Genomic DNA, 23081 nt, shown 5'->3' with positions numbered 1-23081 from the left:
TACTGGTTTTCAAACTGGCGGAATTTTGATAGTGTTAGTTCAAGTTTGAAACTTTTGAATTAGATCTCTAAATGGTGACAGTTTACAAGGTTTTATCTAGCTATCTTATTTATACTTGACTGAATTGTAATGATGATTTTTTTTCTAATCGTAATTTGACCTAATAGCCATACAAAAAATGACTCTATTCGTCCTGACTAGGTTTAGCTTTTCACGGTTGTAGATGTTACTTCAGTTTCGGTGCTGGAAACTATGTACCACATACTAACAGAATTGAAAAAGAACAGAGAGATTTGGGCTTTTTCTTTTTTTTTCAAAGCAGGTAAAGAGGGCATCAGGGCATTGGAACGGTGTCCTCAAAAATGCATATTCCTTGTGGGCATGGAGGAAGAAGGAATTAGTAAGCAAGGTTAATCAGAGGCAGAAGCTTAGCCCCATTCACACAGAAATAAATCAGGTGAGCAACCCCAGATTTTAGCATGATATTTTTACTATGATGCTGTTGTATTCATATTTTCTAAATTTCGAAACACAAAGTGAATGTTTGAAAATTGCTGGGTCCCAGTGTTGGTGGCTGTTGGAGTTTCTGGACCACTTGCTAGCAGTGATTTAAAAATTATAATTAGCTAAAATCCAAAAAAAAAATAAAACCAACAACAAAAATTGTTTGGTGCAGAACATGCACCTTGACAATGGCACTAACTTGTTATTCTCTAGAACATGTTAGAATAGGTCTATTTTTGCCAGTGCCCTCTCCTCCAGTCCTCTGATTACATTTCACTAGAGTTCCTTAACAGAGTGCTGTATATTCATGGGACCTTTTTTAAAAAGAAGCAAAACAAAAGATGACTTTTTTCTATGTGATTAATATATCTTACTTGATCTGCTTTTCCTAAACCTCAGTGGCTTTTCCCTTAGGCAGGGGTCGGGGTGGAGGGCAACCTACTGGATACGACTGTTTTCAGATACTTTAGAAAAAAAAAAACCCACCTTCTTGTAGACATGCTTAATTTTTAAGCGGTTAGGCACTGAGAGTAGCAGAAATCCTGCAAAGCTTTATAGTCTTTTAGACACTCACCTTGTCATTTCTCTGAGTAATGTCTTGATTTCAAACATAGTGCTTTTCTCATGCCCTGAATCCACTGGAGAGGGGTGTTGGTATTTTCAGGTAACAACATTTGTGAGCACACATATTGCAGACCAACATGTAGTACCCTCCCCCATTTATCATTTTCATTTCACTTCTCTCATTCTTTTTTATTTTGGAAAATCATATTGCTATGGTGTGTACCTTAATCTGCCAGCAAACACCATCTACACTAACATTTGTCCCACAAGCATCCTCAAGAGAAAAAGTTGTTGCACCTTATGTATATCTCAAGCAAACCCAAATATGATGCTCTTCTGCCTTTGTTTTATTCTAAATTGTTGTATCATATCTTTCTGAAACCATTCTGAATCTAGTTGAAATTCTCAATATTTATGCTTTTACCTTAATTTCTAGATTCAAACCTGTATATAAATCTTTTGAACAAAATTGTCCTAGCCCTTCTCTGTGTTGCTGGAAGTGGATGATTTAGTCTCAGATGGAGACACAGTACTGTTCCAGTTTTCTTTAGCCTTTTATTTATTTAGTTATTCTGGGTATTTTCCTATGTAATTTTGAAGTGTGTAGAGTATATTATAGTTACTGAAGCTGCAGCTCTAAGAAGCTGAGTGAAAGAGAGAAAATACTGTAAGACGCCCTTCTTAAGTGTTTATTTGTTTGGATAACTGTAATGAGGCCAGGAAAAGGCAAAAGGTCCCACAGCCACTTTGAAGACACAGGTTCTTATCCCCAAACTAGGTTAGGTCCCAGATTTTAGATCAAAATGGTGAATTCTTTAAAGCCCTCTTTTTTAAAAGGATATATCATACCATTGTAATTCTGACAGTCTTTGCCCCCCCGAAAATATATTTATTTAATTCCGTCAGATGAGCTTTCTACCAGTGCCCCCTCAAAGCCATGCTCAACTCATTCCCACGTTATCACTGTTATTATAGTTCCTGCCATTCAAACTGCTGCAGAGAAAAAAAGGGATGGAACACTATGAACAAAAAGGAGCATCTGAACGGGTCTGGTTATTTAGAATCCAACTTGTGTAATCCCTGTCACTCTCTTATCAAGTCAGATGCTACTCTGCCTGAGTCATAGAAAAGTTTGTTTGCACTCTGTAGTCCTTGGCTCATCCTCTGGAAGTGTTTGCACCTATGTAAAATCTCAAGCAGATTATAAATCAATACAGCACTAGGAGTAAGCTGAAAACTGAATGACATGTTTTGTTTAGACAGTTCCGGGGGAGGGATGGGGAATATCAAGTAACTCTGTTCCAAGTTTGACATTTGGCATTAATGTGAAGCAGTGGGACCATGCTGCCTGCTAAAGTACTGTATGAATCCTAAGTGTTCTGGAGACCAGCAGCTGGAGGCTGGAGGCCAGCATCCATACAGCAAAGGGGAAGCATCGCCGCTTCTTGGGGGAAAAGGAAGGAAGTCGTGCAAGGCCTGGAGTCATCATTTGTAAAGGGAAAGTCGGGGTGTACGTGATGCTGTGAGAAAGTTCACCGTTGATTGCACTGCTCCACAGAGCCCTCAGATAAGGCCAATCCTAATGGGCTACCTCGGCTTTAACGGTTAAGTCCAGTAAGTCCTGTTTCAAAGGTTTGTCTCTTTTTGCTTCTACCGTCAGTGCCACTGTTTTCCACTGCAGTGTTTTGACTTCCCAAACCACCTTCTCCGGAGAGAACAATGTATTGCTGAAAATGGGCAGTAGAAGCAAATGCTCTTATTACATTTGACCTATAAAGTATTCAGAGTGACTGCTAGGTGGGAATTCAAATTGAGCTTTCCCCACATAGGATCTTGTTTTGCACCTTATAAAGAGTGTACTAATTGTTAATTAGGTGTTGCTTTTATTTATACAAGCATTCCCAAAGAATTAGATTTGGATTTTGTGTTTCTTTGAGTTTGGGGATTTTTTGTTTTACAGTTATCTTATTTAGATTGACTAACATCATACTTACAATAAAAAAAGAAACAGTGGTTCAGTTCATCTTACCAGATATGTCTGGTGATGTATTCAGAGTCTGATGGACTGCTTTGCTTTTATGTAGTTTGGAAGTGATAATGAAGTTTATTATACCCCATATGAAATGACCTTGTCCTTTTCACTGGGGACATTATCTTACATTTTAGAAAAAGAAGCACCAAAAGAGTGAACAACAAGACAAGTACATTTGATTCCCCTCATACACCTCCATCTGTTTGTGCTACGCTTTCCTTAAAAATATCAATATACATTTTCTTCACACATACAAAAAGTTTCCTCTCCTGGCCAAATTTTATTTGTGGTGGTATGATTTATACTAATAACGGAAAAGAGGAAACCTTGTACTTAGAAGTTCGGTGGCCACTGTTTCCTTGTTGCAGTCAGTGGTCAAAATTGATCCTGCCCTGAAGTTGATCTTTTTAATTAATTAATTAATTAATTAATTTTTAAATTTTTTATTAGTTTCTGCTTACTAACAAAGTGAATCAGTCATACATATACATCTGTTCCCACATCCCTTCCCTCATGCATCTCCCTCCCTCCCACCCTCCCCATCCCACCCCTCCAGGCGGTCACAAAGCACCGAGCTGATCTCCCTGTGCTCTGCGGCTGCTTCCCACTGTCTATCTACCTTACGTTTGGTAGTGTATATATGTCCATGCCTCTCTTTCGCTTTGTCACAGCCTACCCTTCCCCCTCCCCATATCCTCAAGTCCATTCTCAAGTAGGTCTGTGTCTTTATGCCCGTTTTACCCCTAGGTTCTTCGTGACATTTTTTTAAATTCCATATATATGTGTTAGCATACGGTATTTGTCTTTCTCTTTCTGACTTACTTCACTCTGTATGACAGACTCTAGGTCTATCCACCTCATTACAAATAGCTCAGTTTCGTTTCTTTTTCTGGCTGAGTAATATTCCATTGTATATATGTGCCACATCTTCTTTATCCATTCATCGGATGATGGACACTTAGGTTGTTTCTATCTCCGGGCTATTGTGAATAGAGCTGCAATGAACATTTTGGTACATGTCTCTTTTTGAATTATGGTTTTCTCAGGGTATATGCCTCGTAGTGGGATTGCTGGGTCATATGGTAGTTCTATTTTTAGTTTTCTAAGGAACCTCCATACTGTTCTCCATAGTGGCTGTACCAATTCACATTCCCACCAGCAGTGCAAGAGGGTTCCCTTTTCTCCACACCCTCTCCAGCATTTATTGTTTCTAGATTTCTTGATGATGGCGATTCTGACTGGTGTGAGATGATATCTCATTGTAGTTTTGATGTGCATTTCTCTCATGATTAATGATGTTGAGCATCCTTTCATGTGTTTGTTGGCAGTCTGTATATCTTCTTTGGAGAAATGCCTATTTAAGTCTTCTGCCCATTTTTGGATTGGGTTGTTTGTTTTTTTGCTATTGAGCTGCATGAGCTGCTTATAAATTGTGGAGATTAATCCTTTGTCAGTTGCTTCATTTGCAAATATTTTCTCCCATGCTGAGGGTTGTCTTTTGGTCTTGTTTATGGTTTCCTTTGCTGTGCAAAAGCTTTGAAGTTTCATGAGGTCCCATTTGTTTATCTTTGTTTTTATTTCCATTTCTCTAGGAGGTGGGTCCAAAAGGATCTTGCTGTGATTTATGTCATAGAGTGTTCTGCCTATGTTTTCCTCTAAGAGTTTGATAGTTTCTGGCCTTACATTTAGGTCTTTAATCCATTTTGAGCTTATTTTTGTGTATGGTGTTAGGGAATGATCTAATCTCATACTTTTACATGTCCCTGTCCAGTTTTCCCAGCACCACTTATTGAAGAGGCTGTCCTTTCTCCACTGTACATTCCTGCCTCCTTTATCAAAGATAAGTTGACCTTACGTGCATGGGTTGGTCTCTGGGCTTTCTATCCTGTTCCATTGATCTATCTTTCTGTTTTTATGCCAGTACCACACTGTCTTGATTACTGTAGCTTTGTAGTATAGTCTGAAGTCAGGGAGCCTGATTCCTCCAGCTCCGTTTTTGGTTCTCAAGATTGCTTTGGCTATTCGGGGTCTTTTGTTTTTCCAAACAAATTTTGAAATTTTTTGTTCTAGTTCTGTGAAAAATGCCAGTGGTAGTTTGATAGGGATTGCATTGAATCTGTAGATTGCTTTGGGTAGTAGAGTCATTTTCACAATATTGATTCTTCCAATCCAGAAGCATGGTATATCTCTCCATCTATTTGTATCATCTTTAATCTCTTTCATCAGTGTCTTATAATTGTCTGCATACAGGTCTTTTGTCTCCTTAGGTAGGTTTATTCCTAGATATTTTATTCTTTTTGATGCAGTGGTAAATGGGAGTGTTTTCTTGATTTCATTTTCAGATGTTTCATCATTAGTGTAGAGGAATGCCAGAGATTTCTGTGCATTAATTTTGTATCCTGCTACTTTACCAAATTCATTGATTAGCTCTAGTAGTTTTCTGGTAGCATCTTTAGGATTCTCTATGTATAGTATCATGTCATCTGCAAACAGTGACAGCTTTACTTCTTCTTTTCCGATTTGGATTCCTTTTATTTCCTTTCCTTCTCTGATTGCTGTGGCTAAAACTTCCAAAAGTAGGTTGAATAAGAGTGGTGAGAGTGGGCAACCTTGTCTTGTTCTTGATCTTAGTGGAAATGGTTTCAGTTTTCCACCATTGAGGACAATGTTGGCTGTGGGTTTGTCATATATGGCCTTGATTAGGTTGAGGAAAGTTCCCTCTATGCCTACTTTCTGCAGGGTTTTTATCATAAATGGGTGTTGAATTTTGTCAAAAGCTTTCTCTGCATCTATTGAGATGATCATATGGTTTTTCTCCTTCAATTTGTTAATATGGTGTATCACATTGATTGATTTGCGTATATTGAGTAATCCTTGCATTCCTGGAATAAACCCCACTTGATCATGGTGTATGATCCTTTTAATGTGCTGTTGGATTCTGTTTGCTAGGATTTTGTTGAGGATTTTTGCATCTATGTTCATCAGTGATATTGGCCTGTCGTTTTCTTTCTTTGGGACATCCTTGCCTGGTTTTGGTATCAAGGTGATGGTGACCTCGTAGAATGAGTTTGGGAGTGTTCCTTCCTCTGAAATTGTTTGGAAGAGTTTGAGAAGGATGGGTGTTAGCTCTTCTCTAAATGTTTGATCGAATTCGCCTGTGAAGCCATCTGGTCCTGGGCTTTTGTTTGTTGGAAGATTTTGAATCACAGTTTCAATTTCAGGGCTTGTGATTGGTCTATTCATATTTTCTATTTCTTCCTGATTCAGTCTTGGCAGGTTGTGCATTTCTAAGAATTTGTCCATTTCTTCCAGGTTGTCCATTTTATTGGCATCGAGTTGCTTGTAGTAATCTCTCATGATCTTTTGTATTTCTGCAGCGTCAGTTGTTACTTCTCCTTTTTCATTTCTAATTCTATTGATTTGAGTCTTCTCCCTTTTTTTCTTGATGAGTCTGGCTAATGGTTTGTCAATTCCTTAAGTTGATCTTTATGCACAGAATTAGTTCCTGTGAACATTACTACTCTTTCCAGAGATTTTCTAATAACTTGGGCCAGAACTGGTTACCGAGGAGCAAGGACCTAATTCCATGCCTCCACACCCTCCCACTGCACCGCACCACACGTCTTACCTCACAAGCTCTAACCTAAATCACAGAGGCACGCGTTTCGTGGACTAACCATGACCTCCCCTGGCGGCCTCAGGGGAGTGCTCACGTCCACTGACACCTCCCTTTAGTGTGTCAGCTCGTAGCGGCAGAGCTGGGGTGGGGGAGGTTTGTGATCTGGAGCTCAGCACATGCTCGGCAACATGTTTCTCATTTCCTTAGCATTCATGGCTTGCTCTCAGGAATCTGTCGAAAAGGAATAAAAACCACCTGAGAGTCCACATTACCAGATTATGAACTTTTCCCATAGGTTTGAATTGCTTACTTACCTGTTATAAATTAACCACAGCTTCATTTGACCACCAGGTCTTAAGTCTGTTGACAGTTTTCAGCATGACCGAATTGCTCATTTTTCTTGCTTTCAGAAATTGGCTTGGTTCTCTTTAGAGTTGGTGTAAACATGCCATGTAAGAAATGATTTCCACTTAATGGTACAACAGAATTATTGCTTTCTTAGATGTATGTGTAGTAAAAGTCAATATACACGTTTATATAATTTCTTTCCTCAAAATCTTATACTTAATTTGATATTTCTAAAAGTTGCACATGTAAGTCATGTGTATAACCTGCTAAAGTACTTTAACTGTGATCTTAAAAGTGAATAAAAAATATTTAATAGAAAATCAGAATATTGGGCTTCCCTGGTGGCGCAGTGGTTGAGAGTCCACCTGCCGATGCAGGGGACGCGGGTTCGTGCCCCGGTCCGGGAAGATCCTACATGCCGCGGAGTGGCTGGGCCCGTGAGCCATGGCTGCTGAGCCTACGCGTCCGGAGCCCGTGCTCCACAACGGGAGAGGCCACAGCAGTGAGAGGCCCGCGTACCGCAAAAAAATAAAAAATAAAAAAAAACTCAGAATATTTTAGTATTGCAAGAGTTCTGCAGCTCTTAATAGTTTGTAAATCCACTATCTCATTTGTAATTAACATTCTCAATTCTCTTACTCTATGCCTTTTTATAAGGGAATAGTTAAGACAACTTTCTTTGTTGAAAAGGGTATAAGGTATGACAAAGCCCTGAGATATTTCAGGAAATTGTATTTATTGAGAAACTGACCAAGAACCCACATTTTTCCCTGTTACTGTAAGAAGTCTCCAGAGAAAGATTTTCAAAGACTGTCAGTTCAGTTCTTCTCACTGGAAGAAGTCTGGCTATTTTGATCCCTAACTGAATTTACATAGATCATCTACATTTGACCATTCAGAGGTACTGAAGAACATTGCTTTTGTTCGGGACCATATGATGTATTTTAAAAGTTAAAGTTGAAACATAACATATAGTGCTTCTTTGCAAATATGAGTCCAAATAAGAACAGAAATCAGTCACTGTAGAAAAACATGTAGCCCAACAGAAATCTTGACTGGGCAAGGAAGCTTCACCTACTTCACCTAGGGACGAACCTGCGTCCCCTGCATCGGCAGGCGGACTCTCAAACACTGCACCACCAGGGAAGCCCTGAAGGGAATTTTTTATCCAAAGTTTATAATGAGTGTCTACAAATCAGTGAGAAAATTACAAATGCCCAGTTTAAAACTGGGCAAAAGATAAAGACAAGTTATTCACAGAGCAAACTGTATAAATAATAAATCAACACATAAAAAAATGTTCCACCTCACTAGAAATCAGGGAAAAGCCAATTTAAACATGAGATAGTATTTTTAACTTCAAATTGGGGGGGAAAACCGGAAGAGGGAGTGTTGAGGAAGGATTTGGGAACCAGTTCTTTACATATAGTACTGAGAAGGTTGTAAATTTCAGGGAAATTTGTGAAGGAACATTTCAAAAGTTTATACATCCAGCAGTTCTACTTCTATAAATCTTTCCTAGAGATATGTGTACCTGTGTGCAAATTTATATTTACAAAAAAATATTTTCCGCTGCATTGTTGGCAATGACAAAAAATTAGAAGGAACCCAAATTCCCATCAATATGAGTGGTTAAATGACAGTAGAGCCATACTCTAGAATGCTCAGCTTCCAGTAACCAGAATAAGCTCGACCAATGTGCACTGATGTGAAAAATTTCCAAGATACATCTTAACCCCCTTGGTAGTATTCTTTTTTTTTTTTTAATTTAATTAATTTATTTTTGTCTGTGTTGGGTCTTCATTTCTGTGCGTGGCTTTCTCTAGTTGCGGCAAGCAGGGGCCTCTCTTCATCACGGTGCGCGGGCCTCTCACTGTCACAGCCTCTCTTGGTGTGGAACACAAGCTCCAGACGCGCAGGCTCAGTAGTTGTGGCTCACGGGCCTAGTTGCTCCACGGCATGTGGGATCTTCCCAGACCAGGGCTCGAACCTGTGTCCCCTGCATTGACAGGTGGATTCTCAACCACTGCACCACCAGGGAAGCCCCGGTAGTATTCTTCATATCTTAAAATGTGCATACCTATGACACATAAATTCCATGTCTAATTTTCTGTCCTACAAACCTACGAAAAGCTACAGACTTCTGATCAATATCCCCCAAACTATTGTCAATTGTAAGAAGTATGTCCAAAAGAAAAAAAAAAAGAATCAGAAATCTGTTCAAAACCAGCAGATTTTAAAGAACTTATTATCCCCTCACCCACCTCTGTTCTGCTATAGCAACGCTGGAAGACTGCAACTAGGAAAGAGAGCAAGCCTAACTCCCACCTCAAATCTTGTCTCTCAACTACAGGGTATGACGAAGTCATTTAAAAAATATATTTAAAGGAGACTGAGCCCTTAGGTGAAAGACCCCAATAAGTTATTTCCCTAAAATAGACAGTAAATAAAGAATTTGGAATGAGTTGCAGGGGAAAGATGTGAAATCTCTTTCTTTGGGTCTTCTTAAAATTATAACATTCCCACATATGTCTGCAGTGTTTTAAATATTTTCCATTTATGTAGTAAACATTGAAAGACAGAAAGACAGAGGTTATTTCCAACTAGATGTTATCCTTTCCCCCCAATGGAACTATGCTTTCCTTTCTAGACACATGAGCTCTCCTTTTTCGAGTCTGAGATTGGAAGTTCTCATGGTTGAATTGTTAACACATTTTTCTTTATTTGGGTTGAGTTTGATCCAGCTACTCTGAAGACTATGGTTTCTTCACTAAAAATTGCTTCCATTGTAGATTTATCACCTGGTTGGCAAACACTGGATAACTTCAGGCACAAGAACATTACTCTGAACCTGGGTGTGGTCAGTGAGATAGAAACCAACATTATTTTTTCCTTCATGATATGAAATATACTCTATCTTTACTCCCAGGGTTTTGTCCAAAAAACTCATAAAACATAAATTGACTCTGACCTTCAGACTCCCATGTTCTCCTCCAATCTACACAGCAAAGTCTAAGTTCAATTACACCAAGACTGATGCCAAATTTCAAAAAACGAGAGCACCCTCCATTTCTGCTGGTGCCAGGTGTGTTGTTCCAGGTGCACAGAAGTATCTTAAAAAGTCTTAGTAAGTCTCATTCTACAATAAATAATTACTCAACAAGTTCTCTCTGGACCAGGGTATACTAAGCCAGTGTCTGCTTTCTATTGCAGGCGAAGAAGTTTGTGGTCTTTCATGGAGCTTCCGTTTACCAACCTGGAAATGGCATTCATTTTATTGGCTTTTGTTATCTTTTCCCTCTCTACTCTGGCTTCCATCTACACTGACCCGGATGAGAGGAATGAAGGTAAACAGAGAGAGCTCTTCATAAGAGTCCCCGTTTCCTTTCCCCACCCAATCATCTTTCTCTATGGTTTGATTTGGTTTAGTTTCTATTCTGTATGTGAGAATGAGTTTGTTTTGGGGTGTGCTGTGTGTGTGTGTGTGTGTATGAGAGAAAGGAGACAGAGAGACAGAGAAAGAGAGTTTTATTAAATAGCCTGAAATATCTACTCTGGCATTTTACCATTCTTTATTAAGAGAGGTTTGGAAATGGAAACGATTATTCACATGACTTTTAATCCCAGGATTTTGCAGGTCTTATGCCCTGAATTTTATATATATATATATATATATACATATATATATATATATATATGTATATGTATATATATAATTTTTCTTTCACCATCCTCCCATCACTGCCCCTCATCCCTGTCCCCCATGAGAAACTTAAAATGTGCAGAAAGCACAATATCTTTCAAAGTCATTAAAGGTAATTTTCACAGGCTAAATGCAAGTTCACAAGAAACAAATTCCATTATTGTATACATATATGGTGTGTGGAGGTGTGCGTTTTTGTTCAACTATAAATAAGAAGGAAAAGAATTAAAGGTGTTTTCCTAATGAGCTCTTGTCAAAGCCCAAACTTTCAAAAAAAATGTAGAAGCGTTTAAAAAACTCAACACCACATGTTTGCTTATTGCCAATCATAACAATTATTAGCAATAATATGTAATTTAAATGGCAGTTCTTGGTATTTCACTGTAGTTCAGGTCCTACCAAATTTCACACAAAATTACTGGTGACTGACCATTTTTGAGGGCAAAAATTATATATATATATATATATATATATATATATATATATATATATATGGCATATGCTAAGGAAATAATATATGTTTGTAGAGAATAAGATAAAATCATAAAAAGAAAACTGTGCTTCCTAAAATTGTGATACCTCTCCATCAATTTTTGGCTGTGAAAGAAGTGCTCTCTGTAAAAGACAATAGTATTCTCTGTCTTATAAACATACTACACTTAAAGAAGTAGAAAACAAGAAGCCACAGTAAACAGACATTTAATTTGTGCTGACATGAAGATTGGGAAGCATAACTGGAGTCCGTAAAGTCTTTTCCATGCTCCATATTGTTTTAGTTTAAGATGGGTTTGGCTGAAAGAAAGAGTAAGAGCAAAATTGCAGTTACTTTAACTAGAAGATAATGTCTTTCTCTCACACATAAAGGAAGCCTGGGGGTAGGAAGTTCCCTCCTGACACGACTCCCTGGTGTCCTGGACCCAGGCCACACTGTCTTGGTTCCCTCCCATCTCCTATGGCAGCTCCCATGTCCAGCACTGACCCAGCTGGCCCATCTTCCACTATCATCTATGCATGCCTGTCAGCAAGAAGAAGCAAGAGGGCACACCTCTGTCTTTTAAGAGTGCTCCCAGAACCTACACTCACCACTTCCCTTTGGCCAGAATTTAGTCCACGGACATACCCAAAGGAAAGCTGGGAAATGTAATAGTTATTCTGGGAGGCGTGTGCGGAGCAAAAACTTTGGGTTTTGTTCCTAAAGGAAGAGGGGTACAACCAGCAGTGTCTGCCAGACACGTAGACTCCTAACCATGCATTCACTACGGGGCTGGTAGTCATGAAATCGGGGAATATTTGAGCTAGAAGGAATGTTAAGAGAGCATCTGATTTACTGATGCTTAACCAGAACTGAATATCAGAAAGGCACCTCATACTTGGGGCCCATCACAAACCCAGCAAATACGCATTTCTGGGTGTCCCACCTGGCCACGTGTCTTTAAACAAGACCCCCTCCCCTCCCCCCCCCATTTTTCTAGCTTTCTTCTCTGGTTAAGAAGCATTGACCAACTATTCATATTTCAGATGTGACAACAGAGACCCACAAATGTTTAGTGAGTTTCTCAGGTGCTCAGTTAATTAGCAGAAGAGCCAAAACTAGAGCACAGACTCCCCGTTGCAAGTTCCTGCCCCTTCTCTGCACCCCTGTGATTCCCCAGTTATGATCTATGGACACGGAGAATCAGAAGACTGGGCCAGTCATAGAAATTTACCTTTCCTTTACACTTCTGTATTCCGTTTTTCATAAGTTCCTTTTTCTTCTCCTCTGTTCCTCCTATATCTGAGGTCTACTTTCCAAGCTAAAGCAATTCCTCCATTTGAATACTGTTCACTAACAGAACTAGACCCAGCTGCCCAAGAATTCTCATCGAAGAACACCCTTGCGTCCCTTCGTGACCACCAGGTCGGTGCCAAGCACAATTTTGCATGAAAGTACAAAATGTATACACTTTCCTAAATGTGGTAAGACCCAGGAGTAAAACCCACCTTCATTAAAATTGCAGGGCTATTTTAATCTCCTTTCTGGCACAAGCAGAGAATTGCAGGAGCCACAAAAATAAACTTAAGAGAGGCAGATTTAATTTCACATGTGTATTTAAAATCTGATAGACTCAGCTATGGGTAATGGAGAATCTAAATCTGAATGGGACTCAGCTCCTATGTCAGGGAGCTGATTGTCTCATGGAGGATTCAGTTGTATAACCAGAGCAGACCCAGTGAATGGGCTACCAGAGTTTTCAACTAAGGAGGATGGGGTCAGAACGGAAGCTCTTCCTTGGGGGTATTGCGGTGGGCTTCACGGAAGAGGTGGCCACCCTGATGCAGGTGATATTGACAGAGTAGGGTGGGTGGGGTGCATTCCAACTAAGAAAACAGCTTAAGGAAAATTACCTGACCGAAAAAAATGAAATGTATAAGAGGAAAAATCAGCTATAGTTTGGAATGTACCGTAAGTCCAACAAGGAATTGAACAGAACTGATCATTGGCCAGAATCTTCTCAAGTCCTTCAGAGGTCAGAAGACGAACAAAGCATTTTAACAGGGAGTCTCTTAAACTTAAGAGTTGGGTGCCTCTGACCTCAGCCTCCCACGTGAGAGCAAAGGCTCTCAAGCTCTAACTTGCACATAAGTCACCTAGAGATTTTATGAAAAAGTAGACTACTGTTCAGTAGGTCTGGGTGGGACCTGAGATTCTGCATTTCTAAGAAGCTTCCAGGTGACGACCATGGTCTAGAAGACGAGCCCAGCCACAGATGTGATACTTGCAGGCCCCAGGGGGCCAAGCTCATCTGTGTGCAGCAGGGGAGGCGGGAGCTTGGCTACGTGGCTGGGCGTCCACGTTCCGTCCCGTAAGCAAGGCCCTACAGGACACGGGGCAGACCCAGAGCTGGAGGGCAGGGCCTCAGCCTCCAGCCCAGCGCAGTCTTGCCTCAGGTCCTAACGTGTCAGGAGTGGGTGGATTAAGGTTTAAGAAAATATTTTATATGTTTAGAAGAGTTGAGAGTCATTCTTATTTTTTTAGGGAAGAACTTGTATTTAATTAGATTAATTAATTAATCATTTAAGTTGAAGTATAGTTGATTTACAATGTTGTGTTAGTTTTAGGTGTACAGCACAGTGATTCATATATATATATTCTTCTTCAGATTCTTTTCCATTATAGGTTATTACAAAATATTGAGTATAGTTCCCTGTGCTATAGAGTAGGTCCTTATTGTTTACGAGAGTCCCTCTTTAAACATCAGAATATTGGAGTGTACAGTGAAGCGGAGGCAGAGTGGCTCTGCGAGCTCCTCTCTCTCCACTTTCCCATAGAGAAGCCCTGACTGGCCGCTGAGGGCGGGCCACACACACGCCCTCGCGCCCGGCGAACCCGCGCGGTCACTATCATATGACACAGGCTTTGCTGCAGTTCATCTTCCTCCCTGTGTACTTTCCGTTTGCCTTCCTGGAATTCTGCTGCATCACAGAAGCTGGAAGTTCTGATGTTCCATTGAACTCACGATGGAAAGTCTTGACTTGACCGGTCAGAGTCATGAAAGGCAGTCATAGAAATAAAGATTATTCCGCAGAAGGAGAAGGAGCTGGAAAACGACCAAAACGAAAGTGCCTTCAGTGGCATCCATTGCTAGCAAAGAAACGTCTTGACTTTTCAGAAGAGGAAGAAGAGGAAGACGAAGAGGAGGATATTGATAAGGTTCAACTCCTTGGGGCCGCTGGTCTAGAGCAAGATGGTGAAACTGAAGATGATGAATCACCAGAACAGCGAGCCCGGAGACCAATGAATGCATTTCTCTTATTTTGCAAACGTCATCGCTCTCTTGTACGTCAGGAACACCCCAGGCTTGATAACCGAGGTGCTACCAAGATACTAGCTGATTGGTGGGCTGTTCTCGATCCAAAGGAAAAGCAGAAATACACAGACATGGCCAAGGAGTATAAACATGCATTTATGAAAGCAAATCCTGGCTACAAATGGTGTGCTACCACAGACAAGCCTGTGAGATCCCCAACATCCACTGTCAATCCACGGGAGAAACTATGGGCCTTCCCATCTGACTCTTCAAGAGCCTTGCCAAGCCCCAAGAAAACAAAGCCTGAAGAAATGCCTCAGCTTAACTTTGGGATGGCCGATCCTACTCAAATGGGAGGCCTGAGCATGCTGCTTTTAGCTGGAGAACATGTTCTTGGTACACCAGAGATATCCTCTGGCACTTGCAGGCCTGATGTTTCAGAATCCTCTGAATTGCGTCAGAAGTCACCATTATCTCAGTTTGCCGAGATATCTTCAGGTACCTCCCACCCTGATGTTCTGTCAAAACAATGTCAAGCATCAGCCTTGTTTCAGTTTGCAGAGATTTGTTCGAAGACTTCACAGTTGGGCGGTGCTGAACCTGTAAAACGCTGTGGAAAGTCTGCACTCTTTCAACTGGCAGAGATGTGCCTGGCATCAGAGGGGGTGAAAATGGAAGAATCAAAGCTCATAAAAGCCAAAGAATCAGATGGCGGGAGAATTCAAGAACTGGAGAAGGGCAAGGAAGAAAGAGAAATGAAAATGGAGAAAATAGATGAAGCCAGGTTCCAGAAAGAAGCAGAATTTGAAAAATCAGCTAAGGAAAATGTAAGAGATTCTAAGGAATTAAGAAATTTTGAGGAGCTGCGAATGGATGATATAATGGGTATAAAAATGGAAGCTCCTAAAGCAATTAAAAAGGAAGAATTAGAGGAAGATCAAAAAGGTAGTCACTTCCCTGATTTTTCTTACTCTGGCAGTAGCAAGACAATAATAAGCGATGTTCCCAGTAGAAAGGATCACATGTGCCATCCTCATGGCATTAGGATCATCGAGGATCCCACAGCATTAAGCAAACCAGAAAAGCTAAAAAAGGAAAAGAAGAAAACCAAAATGGATCGACATGGAAATGATAAATCCACACCCAAGAAGACTTGCCAAAAGAGGCAGTCCTCGGAATCTGATATCGAGAGTGTCATGTACACCATTGAAGCTGTTGCAAAGGGAGACTGGGGCATCGAGAAGCTTGGAGATACCCCTCGCAAGCAGGTCCATACATCCTTGAGTGGCAAGGGAAGCATTTTGGATGCCAAGCCACCAAAGAAGAGAGTGAAATCAAGAGAGAAGAAAATGTCAAAGGAGAAATCCTCAGACACCACCAAAGAGTCAAGACCTCAAGATTTTATCAGTATTTCTGCCAGCAAGAACATTTCTGGTGAGGTCCCAGAGGGTATAAAAGCAGAACCTTTGACCCCTACAGAGGATGCATTACCACCCAGTCTATCGGGACAGGCCAAGCCTGAGGACAGTGAGTGTCACAGAAAAATAGAGACTTGTGGCTCCCGGAAATCTGAGAGGTCTTGCAAAGGTGCTCTTTATAAAACCCTGGTGTCTGAGGGTATGCTCACCTCTCTGCGAGCTAATGTTGGCAGAGGGAAACGAAGGTCAGGAAAAGGAAAGTCCTCTGATCATGAAGAGTGTTGGCATGAAGAAAGCTGGACGTTTCACCAGAGTGGGACCAGTGGAAGCAAGAAGTTCAAGAAGACAAAGCCAGAGGAAGACTCTCTCCTTGGCTCAGCAAAGCTGGATGAAGAATTTGAAAAGAAATTCAACAGCCTCCCTCAGTATAGTCCTGTTACATTTGACCAGAAATGTGTACCTGTCCCAAGAAAAAAGAAGAAGACCGGACATATGTGCTCAGAACCGACCAAAACCAGCAAAGGTCCTTTCCAGTCTCAGAAAAAGAACTTATTCCACAAAATTGTCAGCAAATACAAGCACAACAAGGAGAAGCCTAATGTTCCGGAAAAAGGAAGTGGGGATAAATGGTCAAACAAGCAACTCTTCTTGGCTGCCATTCACCCTACAGAAGCCATATTTTCAGAAGACAGAAACACCACAGAGCCTGCTTATAAGGTTAAAAATGCCCCATCCATTCGCAACACTCCAGAGCCAACAACGGCGCAAGAGCCCTTGGTGGGCAGTCAAAAGAGAAAAGCCAGGAAAACCAAGATCACACACCTTGTCAGGACAGCAGATGGCCGGGTATCACCAGCAGGAGGTACTTTGGATGACAAACCAAAGGAACAACTGCAGAGGAGTCTTGTGAAGGTGACCGAGACAGGCTGCAATGACGAACGCTCACACAACCAAGAGGCCACGGAGACGTGGAGCAGCACCCCGGAGATGCCCGCCGTGTCTGCGTTCTTCAGCCTCGCTGTGCTGGCCGAAGTGGCCGCCATGGAACATGCATAGAAGTCAGAGATCAACTCCGCTCACCCATGATGGACAGCCAAAAGAAATGCCCCAGACTCCTGTACTTATTTCTTGCGCTGACCAGTGAAGCGCCCTTTACTTGTAAACCATTGTGCTTTACCTACTACCCTAGCCTTGTCTTTATTGAGAGATGCGAGTGAGTCCATGTGGTGGCAAATATAGACAGCAAACAAGGGCTTGTTGCCCTACACGGCCCAGATTCACTTGAAGCAGAAGTTGGCACCCTGGGCCAGTTTGTTCTTTCAGAACCCAGAGTCTTTGAGGGTGATGTTGTCTGTCTGATAATGAGCAGAAATGGGATGATCCTAGAGCTTTGCTTTCTATTGAAGGCTTTTGATGGTAATAGGTGGTAACTTGGTAAAAGGCTGCCTTTACTGTAGCTCATCCAGCGTCTCTTTTACCAACCAGAGAGTGTGAAACTAGTTTCATATATTACCTAGTTATTCTTTCAAAACAAAAACAAACAGCAAAAAAACAAAAACTGACACACTGCACTAGTTATTATTAGATATTCTTGGTCTTTTTTGTACGTGGAGGTTTATGTTCTAAGATGGTTTATATAATAGGTTATACCTACATTTATATTGTAGAATAATATTAAAAAGCCTCTTCCAGAGACTCCCAAACAGCACGGGCAGGCAGATGTACCGCTGTTAGCGGTGTATGCTCGGCCTTGTGGTCCATATATTCTGCACTTTTATATTTGCCAAGAGAGTGGTAGTTTGCTGGCAAAAAGAGAAAGAGAGAGAAGAAGAAAAATTACAGTTCTTACAAGCAGAAATTTTTTCTTAGCCTTGAGTGACCAAGAAGAATTTGCTTGGGTCAAATTGTGGCGAATATTTTCCCAGACAGGGGAAGAGTCCAGCAGATTACAGATTACTGATGTTTTCATGCCTTGAGGATTCTTTTATTTTTACACAAGGGTCTGAGTGACCAATGGATCGTTCATACAGACAAAAAAAGAAAAATAGTATTCAGAAGTGACCTTAGTATTACTTCACTATTCAGAACACATTGAAGACACACTCACTTTGTGTGGTCTTTGAGCTACAGCCCTTTTACATCCATCCCAGACAGACTGGACGGGTAGCAATTGCTATGCACAGCGTAATTGGCACTGCAGGTTTTTAGAGCCATTTTGAGTTTTTGTGGTTACGGAGGTATTGATGAGGGAGGTGTGCCTGACCAGAGTGGGACTCGCGGTTATAGATCCACCTGCAAGTTTCCTGTTTCCTTTTCATGTTTTGTTGCTTTTGAACATAAAACCAACTATACATATGCCAGTGCAACTGGATTAACTGGCTTAGAACATTCAACATATTGACTCCATCACCTGCCGTTCACAGTATCTTGTTTCTTAGCAACAGATGCAAAGTGATAAATCAAAATTAGTCGGCGGCTACAGATTTTACAGGGTATTTGTTCCATAGCACAAAGTATTTCCCCACTCTTGCATCACAGCACAAACTACCAAATTTTAAGTATTGGATTCCAGCAATAATTTTTACTGGTTTTCAAACTGGCGGAATTTTGATAGTGTTAGTTCAAGTTTGAAACTTTTGAATTAGATCTCTAAATGGTGACAGTTTACAAGGTTTTATCTAGCTATCTTATTTATACTTGACTGAATTGTAATGATGATTTTTTTTCTAATCGTAATTTGACCTAATAGCCATACAAAAAATGACTCTATTCGTACTGACTAGGTTTAGCTTTTCACGGTTGTAGATGTTACTTCAGTTTCGGTGCTGGAAACTATGTACCACATACTAACAGAATTGAAAAAGAACAGAGAGATTTGGGCTTTTTTTTTTTTTTTCAAAGCAGGTAAAGAGGGCATCAGGGCATTGGAACGGTGTCCTCAAAAATTCCTTGTGGGCATGGAGGAAGAAGGAACTAGTAAGCAAGGTTAATCAGAGGCAGAAGCTTAGCCCCATTCACACAGAAATAAATCAGGTGAGCAACCCCAGATTTTAGCATGATATTTTTACTATGATGCTGTTGTATTCATATTTTCTAAATTTCGAAACACAAAGTGAATGTTTGAAAATTGCTGGGTCCCAGTGTTGGTGGCTGTTGGAGTTTCTGGACCACTTGCTAGCAGTGATTTAAAAATTATAATTAGCTAAAATCCAAAAAAAAAATAAAACCAACAACAAAAATTGTTTGGTGCAGAACATGCACCTTGACAATGGCACTAACTTGTTATTCTCTAGAACATGTTAGAATAGGTCTATTTTTGCCAGTGCCCTCTCCTCCAGTCCTCTGATTACATTTCACTAGAGTTCCTTAACAGAGTGCTGTATATTCATGGGACCTTTTTTAAAAAGAAGCAAAACAAAAGATGACTTTTTTCTATGTGATTAATATATCTTACTTGATCTGCTTTTCCTAAACCTCAGTGGCTTTTCCCTTAGGCAGGGGTCGGGGTGGAGGGCAACCTACTGGATACGACTGTTTTCAGATACTTTAGAAAAAAAAAAAACCCACCTTCTTGTAGACATGCTTAATTTTTAAGCGGTTAGGCACTGAGAGTAGCAGAAATCCTGCAAAGCTTTATAGTCTTTTAGACACTCACCTTGTCATTTCTCTGAGTAATGTCTTGATTTCAAACATAGTGCTTTTCTCATGCCCTGAATCCACTGGAGAGGGGTGTTGGTATTTTCAGGTAACAACATTTGTGAGCACACATATTGCAGACCAACATGTAGTACCCTCCCCCATTTATCATTTTCATTTCACTTCTCTCATTCTTTTTTATTTTGGAAAATCATATTGCTATGGTGTGTACCTTAATCTGCCAGCAAACACCATCTACACTAACATTTGTCCCACAAGCATCCTCAAGAGAAAAAGTTGTTGCACCTTATGTATATCTCAAGCAAACCCAAATATGATGCTCTTCTGCCTTTGTTTTTTTTTTTTTTTTTTTTTTTTTTTCCTTTTTGCTGTATGCGGGCCTCTCACTGTTGTGGCCTCTCCCGTTGCGGAGCACAGGCTCCGGATGCGCAGGCCCAGCGGCCATGGCTCACGGGCCCAGCCGCTCCGCGGCATATGGGATCCTCCCAGACCGGGGCACGAACCCGTATCCCCTGCATCGGCAGGCGGACTCTCAACCACTGCGCCACCAGGGAGGCCCCTGCCTTTGTTTTATTCTAAATTGTTGTATCATATCTTTCTGAAACCATTCTGAATCTAGTTGAAATTCTCAATATTTATGCTTTTACCTTAATTTCTAGATTCAAACCTGTATATAAATCTTTTGAACAAAATTGTCCTAGCCCTTCTCTGTGTTGCTGGAAGTGGATGATTTAGTCTCAGATGGAGACACAGTACTGTTCCAGTTTTCTTTAGCCTTTTATTTATTTAGTTATTCTGGGTATTTTCCTATGTAATTTTGAAGTGTGTAGAGTATATTATAGTTACTGAAGCTGCAGCTCTAAGAAGCTGAGTGAAAGAGAGAAAATACTGTAAGACGCCCTTCTTAAGTGTTTATTTGTTTGGATAACTGTAATGAGGCCAGGAAAAGGCAAAAGGTCCCACAGCCACTTTGAAGACACAGGTTCTTATCCCCAAACTAGGTTAGGTCCCAGATTTTAGATCAAAATGGTGAATTCTTTAAAGCCCTCTTTTTTAAAAGGATATATCATACCATTGTAATTCTGACAGTCTTTGCCCCCCCGAAAATATATTTATTTAATTCCGTCAGATGAGCTTTCTACCAGTGCCCCCTCAAAGCCATGCTCAACTCATTCCCACGTTATCACTGTTATTATAGTTCCTGCCATTCAAACTGCTGCAGAGAAAAAAAGGGATGGAACACTATGAACAAAAAGGAGCATCTGAACGGGTCTGGTTATTTAGAATCCAACTTGTGTAATCCCTGTCACTCTCTTATCAAGTCAGATGCTACTCTGCCTGAGTCATAGAAAAGTTTGTTTGCACTCTGTAGTCCTTGGCTCATCCTCTGGAAGTGTTTGCACCTATGTAAAATCTCAAGCAGATTATAAATCAATACAGCACTAGGAGTAAGCTGAAAACTGAATGACATGTTTTGTTTAGACAGTTCCGGGGGAGGGATGGGGAATATCAAGTAACTCTGTTCCAAGTTTGACATTTGGCATTAATGTGAAGCAGTGGGACCATGCTGCCTGCTAAAGTACTGTATGAATCCTAAGTGTTCTGGAGACCAGCAGCTGGAGGCTGGAGGCCAGCATCCATACAGCAAAGGGGAAGCATCGCCGCTTCTTGGGGGAAAAGGAAGGAAGTCGTGCAAGGCCTGGAGTCATCATTTGTAAAGGGAAAGTCGGGGTGTACGTGATGCTGTGAGAAAGTTCACCGTTGATTGCACTGCTCCACAGAGCCCTCAGATAAGGCCAATCCTAATGGGCTACCTCGGCTTTAACGGTTAAGTCCAGTAAGTCCTGTTTCAAAGGTTTGTCTCTTTTTGCTTCTACCGTCAGTGCCACTGTTTTCCACTGCAGTGTTTTGACTTCCCAAACCACCTTCTCCGGAGAGAACAATGTATTGCTGAAAATGGGCAGTAGAAGCAAATGCTCTTATTACATTTGACCTATAAAGTATTCAGAGTGACTGCTAGGTGGGAATTCAAATTGAGCTTTCCCCACATAGGATCTTGTTTTGCACCTTATAAAGAGTGTACTAATTGTTAATTAGGTGTTGCTTTTATTTATACAAGCATTCCCAAAGAATTAGATTTGGATTTTGTGTTTCTTTGAGTTTGGGGATTTTTTGTTTTACAGTTATCTTATTTAGATTGACTAACATCATACTTACAATAAAAAAAGAAACAGTGGTTCAGTTCATCTTACCAGATATGTCTGGTGATGTATTCAGAGTCTGATGGACTGCTTTGCTTTTATGTAGTTTGGAAGTGATAATGAAGTTTATTATACCCCATATGAAATGACCTTGTCCTTTTCACTGGGGACATTATCTTACATTTTAGAAAAAGAAGCACCAAAAGAGTGAACAACAAGACAAGTACATTTGATTCCCCTCATACACCTCCATCTGTTTGTGCTACGCTTTCCTTAAAAATATAAACATAGGGCCTCCCTGGTGGCGCAGTGGTTGAGAGTCCGCCTGCCGATGCAGGGGATACGGGTTCGTGCCCTGGTCTGGGAGGATCCCATATGCCGCGGAGCGGCTGGGCCCGTGAGCCATGGCCGCTGGACCTGCGCATCCGGAGCCTGTGCTCCGCAACGGGAGAGGCCACAACAGTGAGAGGCCCGCGTACCGCAAAAAGAAAAAAAAAATATATATATAAACATACATTTTCTTCACACATACAAAAAGTTTCCTCTCCTGGCCAAATTTTATTTGTGGTGGTATGATTTATACTAATAACGGAAAAGAGGAAACCTTGTACTTAGAAGTTCGGTGGCCACTGTTTCCTTGTTGCAGTCAGTGGTCAAAATTGATCCTGCCCTGAAGTTGATCTTTTTAATTAATTAATTAATTAATTAATTTTTAAATTTTTTATTAGTTTCTGCTTACTAACAAAGTGAATCAGTCATACATATACATCTGTTCCCACATCCCTTCCCTCATGCATCTCCCTCCCTCCCACCCTCCCCATCCCACCCCTCCAGGCGGTCACAAAGCACCGAGCTGATCTCCCTGTGCTCTGCGGCTGCTTCCCACTGTCTATCTACCTTACGTTTGGTAGTGTATATATGTCCATGCCTCTCTTTCGCTTTGTCACAGCCTACCCTTCCCCCTCCCCATATCCTCAAGTCCATTCTCAAGTAGGTCTGTGTCTTTATGCCGGTTTTACCCCTAGGTTCTTCGTGACATTTTTTTTAATTCCATATATATGTGTTAGCATACGGTATTTGTCTTTCTCTTTCTGACTTACTTCACTCTGTATGACAGACTCTAGGTCTATCCACCTCATTACAAATAGCTCAGTTTCGTTTCTTTTTCTGGCTGAGTAATATTCCATTGTATATATGTGCCACATCTTCTTTATCCATTCATCGGATGATGGACACTTAGGTTGTTT

The 23081-nt window shown here is 40.8% G+C and overlaps 1 protein-coding gene across 1 annotated transcript; it reads left to right on the top strand.

Moving 5' to 3' along the window:
* Positions 1–14131: 14131 nt before the first annotated feature.
* LOC309793215 (HMG box transcription factor BBX-like) lies at positions 14132–17120 on the top strand (the record flags this gene model as incomplete). Its single annotated transcript, XM_082603590.1, is given in 2 exon segments — positions 14132–17019; positions 17021–17120. Coding segments are annotated over 2 exon segments (2820 nt in total). The 5' UTR covers positions 14132–14299.
* Positions 17121–23081: the final 5961 nt, after the last annotated feature.

Source organism: Mesoplodon mirus, assembly GCF_964341445.2.
Source record: "Mesoplodon mirus genome assembly, chromosome: 2".
NCBI lineage: Eukaryota > Metazoa > Chordata > Mammalia > Artiodactyla > Ziphiidae > Mesoplodon > Mesoplodon mirus.
Note: the sequence above shows the minus strand (reverse complement) of the source record. Positions and strands in the feature narration are given on the sequence as shown.